The sequence below is a fragment of the Amaranthus tricolor genome, chromosome 11 (assembly GCF_026212465.1).
Source record: "Amaranthus tricolor cultivar Red isolate AtriRed21 chromosome 11, ASM2621246v1, whole genome shotgun sequence".
Classification (NCBI taxonomy): Eukaryota; Viridiplantae; Streptophyta; class Magnoliopsida; order Caryophyllales; family Amaranthaceae; genus Amaranthus; species Amaranthus tricolor.
The window spans coordinates 2,252,824-2,259,861 of record NC_080057.1 but is presented as its reverse complement, the minus strand read 5'-3'; the positions used below and the strand labels follow the sequence as shown (position 1 = coordinate 2,259,861).

At 38.0% G+C, this 7,038-nt stretch overlaps 1 protein-coding gene across 1 annotated transcript; it reads left to right on the top strand.

Annotated features, from left to right (window-relative positions):
* Positions 1-4,228: 4,228 nt before the first annotated feature.
* LOC130826445 (uncharacterized) lies at positions 4,229-5,921 on the top strand. Its single transcript, XM_057692035.1, has 4 exons — positions 4,229-4,258; positions 4,366-4,417; positions 5,017-5,289; positions 5,404-5,921. Exons 1-4 carry the CDS (start codon positions 4,229-4,231, stop codon positions 5,919-5,921), a joined length of 873 nt encoding a protein of 290 aa, XP_057548018.1.
* The last annotated feature ends 1,117 nt before the right edge of the window (positions 5,922-7,038 follow it).

Genomic DNA, 7,038 nt, shown 5'->3' with positions numbered 1-7,038 from the left:
GTTCAACACAATAATATATAACAAATAGTGTTCTGTTCAAAGTTTCATGCAAAACAAACCCAAGTGCCAAAAAAACTTTAAAAAGCTTTAATTCATACCTTGTGAATCACTTAATTCAAATGTATTCTTTCCGTGTGATCTACACGCATATAACCAACATCTACATCATCTACATCATCTTGATCCACTGATTTTGGATTGATAAAGGGAGGGGAGTCTTCAAAAGCTTCATATTCTTCCTCATCCTCAACATCACCTATACCAAGGATGCTTCTTTTTCCCGGTACAACAATAGACCATTTTTTATCAGACGGGTCTACAAATACTTGCTTGGCTTGTGTGGCTAGTATGAATGGCTCCTCACTATCACGCAAACGAGCTAAGTCTACAAGAGTGAATCCATACGGGTCTACAATACCATTTTTTAAGCGTTTTTGGCACTTTTGCGCATAAAGTAGCTCAATATATCAAAATGCTCACTTAAAAAAGGATGAATTTCCGGAATATGATGCAACACATACAAGTGTGCTTGTAGAAGGCTGTCTCGAGGAGGTGTGACCGATTTGGAGCCAATTGTTCCTTTTCCCTCAAGCCTTCCTTCATGTCTAGAAGGCTGTCTCGGTAATAGCATATCTCACATGTTTTGGCAGTATTCCACGGATTGCAATTGCTAAGAACATTTGCATTATTACATGGCAATCGTGAGATTTCATGCATCCCAACTTCAGCTCACCATTAAGGCTCACAAATCTCTTCATGTTGGATGAGTACCCAAACGGAACCTTAATGCCATACGAACACTCACAAAATGTCCGCTTCTCTGCTTTGGACAATGTGTAGCAAGCTGGAGGTAAATAAACTTTGTCATTAATCATCCTCTTCTTACTGCCACCAACTTCATCAGCTCTATTTCTTTTCTTACTCACCTTAACATGTGCCCACAACTCCGGACGAAGACCCTTACATTCAAACCAATCTCGCACGGCCCTAACATCCTTTGTCTTACCCGGAATGTTCATGAGACTCCCGAGTATGGCATCGCATACATTTTTCTCTATATGCATAACGTCAAGACAATGCCTAACCTGTAGATCTCTCCAATATGGAAGCTTCCAAAAGATTGATTCTTTTTTCCATAATCGGTCTTCACCCCCTTACACTTGCCCCGTTTTACCAAATACAGTCTCAACTCCCTTAACCTGTTCATAAACCTCATAACCGGTCAACGGTCGACGAGCTACACGATCCTCAACCTCCCCATTGAACAACTTGTTCTTCTTACGATATTAGTGGTCTCGTGGAAGGAACTTTCGATGGTGCATGAATACGTGTTTGCACTTAGGAATCCACGTGGATTCCATGTCATCGATACATATTGGGCATGCTTTCTTCCTTTTGTTCTTATACGCCGATAAGTTGCCATATGCCGAAAAATCATTAGTGCATAAAAGCATTGCACGCAAGGGGAACTCCTCATTAGCATATGCATCAAACACTGAAACGCCTTCATCCCACATCTTTCTCAAATCCTTAACGAGAGGTGCAAGATATACATCTATGTCATTGCCAAGTTGTTTAGGACCCGAGATAAGAAGCGAAAGCATAATGTTTACGCTTCATACACAACCAAGGTGGCAAATTATAGATCACTAATAGTACCGGCCAAGTACTATGTTGAGAACTAAGATTGCCGAATGGGTTCATTCTATCTGTACACAGTCCGAGCCTTAAATTACGAACCTCATCCCCAAAAGTCTTATGCAACCTATCAATACTCTTCCACTCCGGAGAATCAGATGTATGTGTGAGCAAGTGACCTTTCTTTACCCTATCTGCATGCCACCTCAAATTTAACACATCTTTCTTTATAGAAAATAAGGGCTTGAATCTAGGTATTATTGGAAGATACCACAATACCTTAGCCGGGGGCCCTTTAGCATCTCGAGCCCCTTTACGCTTGTAGCGCGATAACCCACACCTAGGACACTCTTCTAAGTTCTCGTTTTCATTCCGATACAACACACAATCATTCGGACACGCATGAATCTTCTAGTACTCTAAGCCAAAATGACACATGAGCTTTTTGGCATAATATGTCGACTTTGGAAGTTCATTTCCCTCAGGAAGCATCTCACCTAACGCTTCTAAAAACATTGTGAAACTAGCGTCACTCCAATTGAACTTTGACTTAATGTTGAAAATTGTAAACACTGCTGTTAGTTTGGTGAACTTTGTACACCCAGGGTACAAAGGCTTTTGAGAAGGCTCTGTTAACAAGTCAACAACACGAGGACGTTTTCCTAACTCATCCTCGACTCCCTCCATCATCTCATCAACACGATCCACATCCTCATCGACATTCTCTTCATCTGTCTCATACCCATCAACATGATCTACTACATCCTCATTGACATCGGCCATATTATTGACGTCATCAACAACACTTTTCTCTTTGTAAACTCCCTCCTCACCATGCCAAACCCAAAAATGATATTGAGGCCTAAACCCACGTCGAAGTATGTGCTCCCTAAGGATATCAACACTATCTACCTTTGATACATTGCCACAACTGACACATGGGCAATAAAAACCAACTCCCCCCGTCCTAACTTGATGTTCAACCGCAATACTACAAAATCTTAATACGCCATCAATAAATTCTGACGATTCAATGCTTCCATACATCCAAGAACGATCTTTTGTTATCCTAATTAGTGTGATTTAATTAATTCAAAACAAAATTAATTCACAACTTTTAACATATATACTTATTTAAAACAAACATATTTAACTCTAAAAATATATACTTTGAATAATTAACATTGTATAACCTTAGAAATATAACATTCAAAATATAAATAATAAAATTAAATCATTTAACCTTAGAAATATAAGTATTCTAATTCTAATAATTAAAGACAAGTATAACAACAAACCACATTTTTAACAAAATATGCAAATAATTAAAAAACCACACACAAACCACATTCACAAATAATTACTAAATATGCAAATAATTAATTAACAAACCTCATTTTTAACTAAATTACTAAATTACAAGTGAAACAATAAAAATGGAAACTTGCAAATTTATAAAACAAATAGAAATTACCATGATTTCGTGGGTTATGTAATAATCTACAAAGAAAAAAAAATAATTAGCACTAATTTTCATAATTCGTATGCAGTAGAAGAATAATTCGTATGCAAAGCACATTTAAAAGAGAAATATAATTATAATTCGTGTGCAGTAGATTTTTAAAGCAGTATTAGATGAACAAGACCTTTAAGTTTTGAAGATTTTTCATATGCAGTAGATTAACAAACCATATTTTAAAGGTTTTTCGTATGTATTGAAATTAAAAAGAGAAATAATACCTTAAGTTGTGAGTTTTGATGATGAACAAGATCAATTTGGTTTCAAACGGTTTTGAAGAATGATGATGAACAAGAACACAGTAGAAGAATAGTAGGGGGTTTATGAAAATTCGAAGTTTGAAGTTTGATGATGAACAAGAACAGCAGCAAGGATTTACCTTTAGATTCGAAAATTGATTTCTGGGTTTGTGAAAATGAAGATGAACACAAGAAACGAACACAAATCTTGATGCTTAATCTTACGTTTGTAAAGATGAAGAAGAGGAACGAAGCAAATGAAGATGAAGATGAAGCGTTTTTTCAATGGGTTCGTTTGAGAGAACAAAGCAAAGTGTACATACGTATTTGTGAAGGGTTTTGTGAAAAACGAAACTGGCGGGTTTTAATTAAATTAATATATCCAACGGTCATTTGCTGCGGTTCAAGCTAAACCGGAGCAATTAAAGTATTTGTGAAGGGTTATTTGTCGCGGTTCAAACTAAACCGGAGCAATTAAAGTATTTGTGAAGGGTTATTTGCTGCGTTCCCACGGAAAACCGCAGCAACTAATATTGTACTGAGCATTTGCTGCGATCACATCTCAAAACTGCAGCAATTAATTGTTTTTTTTTCTAATTCATTTTACTATTTATTGCTGCGAATATACAAAAACCGCAGCAAATACGTTTTTTTCCACTAGTGATTGTGTTGAAGTGGTTAGAATTGAAAATCATAGTCATATGCTAGAAATTACGTATTAAGTTGCGATTTTATGCGTTTTTATGCTTTTTTGGCACTAACATCTATTTTCTCTTAGTGCTTTCGACAACCTTCTAATTCCGTTGATTGCTGCTACTACACTCTCAAATACATGGACGATATCTTAAAATCTGTGATTGAGGTTGGAGTCGAAAACATAGATGTCGTAAGTATTTGTTACGTTTTTAAATTAGTATTATTGATAAAATCTAATGTTTATTAATCTTTTAATTTTATATTATATTATAGGTTTTATATGACATTCCCAGGGAAACACACCCTCTGAGAAATGGAGAGATGCGCGAATTAAAAGACAAGATTGCCACGTATCTTGCTAATTTTTGTCCTTCATAAATTGTAAATAGTATAGATTATTTAGGACTTTAATGTATATTATATATATATGTACGTACATAATATTATATTATATATACGATCGAGAGTTTATTATTACAAAGAGATTATTGGTGATTATTTGTGATTATCATTGGATTATTATTGGATTAATCATTGTTATTACATTGTACATTATTATTGGATTATTATTAGTATAAAACGAAAAAAAAAATACCAAGTATTTGCTGCGGTTAGCCTCAAAACCGCAGCAAATAATGCCACTTATTTGCTGCGGTTTTGGGGCTGACCGCAGCAAATACTCCTCTTTATTTGCTGCGGTTTTGTGTTGACCGCAGCAAATAATGCCCTTTTTTGCTACGGTTTTTAACCGCAACATTTAAAATAGGCCATTTGCTGCTATCACTATTGCTTGGTGCCAAAACCGCAGAAAATACCGCAGCAAATGAGGTTTTTTCCACTAGTGTGAGGTCAGGTCCAAGGAGAGGGGGTCAGGGGGGCAACGTAAGTAGGATCTAGAATTAAGAGTGGGGACTTGGAACATAGGTACCCTAGAAGCCAAGTCGTTGGAGTTGGCAAATGAGCTCTCTAAATACAGGATTTATGTAGCATATGTTCAAGAGACTAGGTGGAAGGGGCAAAAAGCAAAAGGCATAAAGGGATATAAGTTGTGGTATGCAGGTTTGGACGGCAAACGTAATGGGGTTGTCATCCTAGTGTCTAATGATATCCTTAAGCAATTGGTTGAAGTAAGGAGGTGTAGTGACAGGATTATGCTAGTTAGGATAGTAGTGAGGGAAGAGATCATATCCATTATCAGTGCGTACGGGCCCTAATTTGGGCTCGATGAGAAGGTGAAATGCGAGTTCTGGGATAACCTAGGAGACCTCATGAGAACTATCCTGGAAGATGAGAAAGTTTTCTTATGAGGAGACTCTAACGGACATATAGGCAGAGATGCAGGCAACTATAACTCAGTACATGGAGGGTTTGGTTTAGGAGCAAGGAATGAGAGTGGGGAGAATTTGCTGGAGTTTGCGCTAGCAAAAGAATTGGTTATAGAAAACTCGATCTTTAGAAAGAAAGATGAGCATTTGATCACATATAAGAACGGTGGGCATGCAACCCAAATCGACTATATCTTAGTGCGCAAGGGAGATCGGGCCTCATGCTTGGATTGTAAGGTGGTGTTGGGTACAGAGATGCCCACCCAACACAGGCTTTTAGTACTGGTTTTCAGGATGAGGAAGAAAATCGTAGAGAAGAAGGTCGAGTCCACAGGAAAGATCATGTGGGGGAGACTCCAAGGGGATATGGTCACAACCCTGTCAAGCAAGATAAGTTTATTCGGCTTCCCAAGTCAATCAGAGGATGCGAATGAAATATGGATGAACATGGCAAAAACCATTAGAAAAGTGGCAAAAAGAGACCTTGGGGGTGTCGTCGAGTAAACCAAAAGTGTCCAATGAGTCATGGTGGTGGAACGATGAGGTGGAAAAGAAGATAAAGGATAAAAACAAGAGATTTAAGGAACTTATGGTATGCACGGAAGAGGATGATAGGATAGAAAAGAGAGTGAGCTATAAAGAGCCAAAGCAAGCGGCAAAGAAAGCGGTAACGGAGGCAAAAAACCGTGGTTATGAGGACTTATATCGGAAGTTCGATACCAAAGAGGGGAAGAAGCAGATTTTTAAGTTGGCAAGGACTAGGTCCAGGCAGCAGCAAGACTTAGAGGCAGTGAAATACATCAAGCATGAGGAAGGACGAGTTCTCTTGAGACAAGAGGACATCAAAACCAGATGGCTCTAGTATTTCTCTCAGCTACTCAATGAGTCTAGGGGGCTAAAGGAGGCGGATAATCAAATTTCTGACATCCAAAGACCATTGGAATATGGGTCAACGAGTGATATTACCACAGAAGAAGTAGGAGAAGCTCTCAAAAAGATGTGGAGAACAAAGGCAGTTAGGCCATATAACATCCCGATTGAGGTGTTGAGGGGTTTAGGAGAAGAGGGCATTCGTCGTCTGACAAACCTCTTTAATATTATTTTGAGGACACATAAGATGCCAGAAGAATGGAGGAATAGCACACTAATATCTCTATTAAAAAACAAAAGAGATGCGCAAGTATGCAGGAACTATAGAAGTATCAAACTTCTAAGCCACACAATGAAATTGTGGGAAAGAGTAATAGAGAAGAGAATTAGACAGGAAACGGTGATTAAAGAGAACCAATTCGGTTTTATGCTAGGAAGGTCAACCATTGAGGCAATTCATGTTTTGAGGAGACTGATGGAGAAATATAGGCAGCGAAAGAAGGATCTGCATATGGTGTCCATTGACTTGGAGAAAGCGTATGATAGCATACCATGACGTGTCATCTGGGATAGCCTCAAGGCTAGAGGTATTTCTTTAGTGTACATTGAGGCTATACGGGATATGTATGACAGAGTTTCGACTAACATTCAAACACCGGTGGGGATAACAGAGCCTTTTCGGTTAAAGTTGGACTACATCAGGGATCGGCTCTAAGCCTTTTCATTTTTAGTGTCATTATGGAAGAGATTT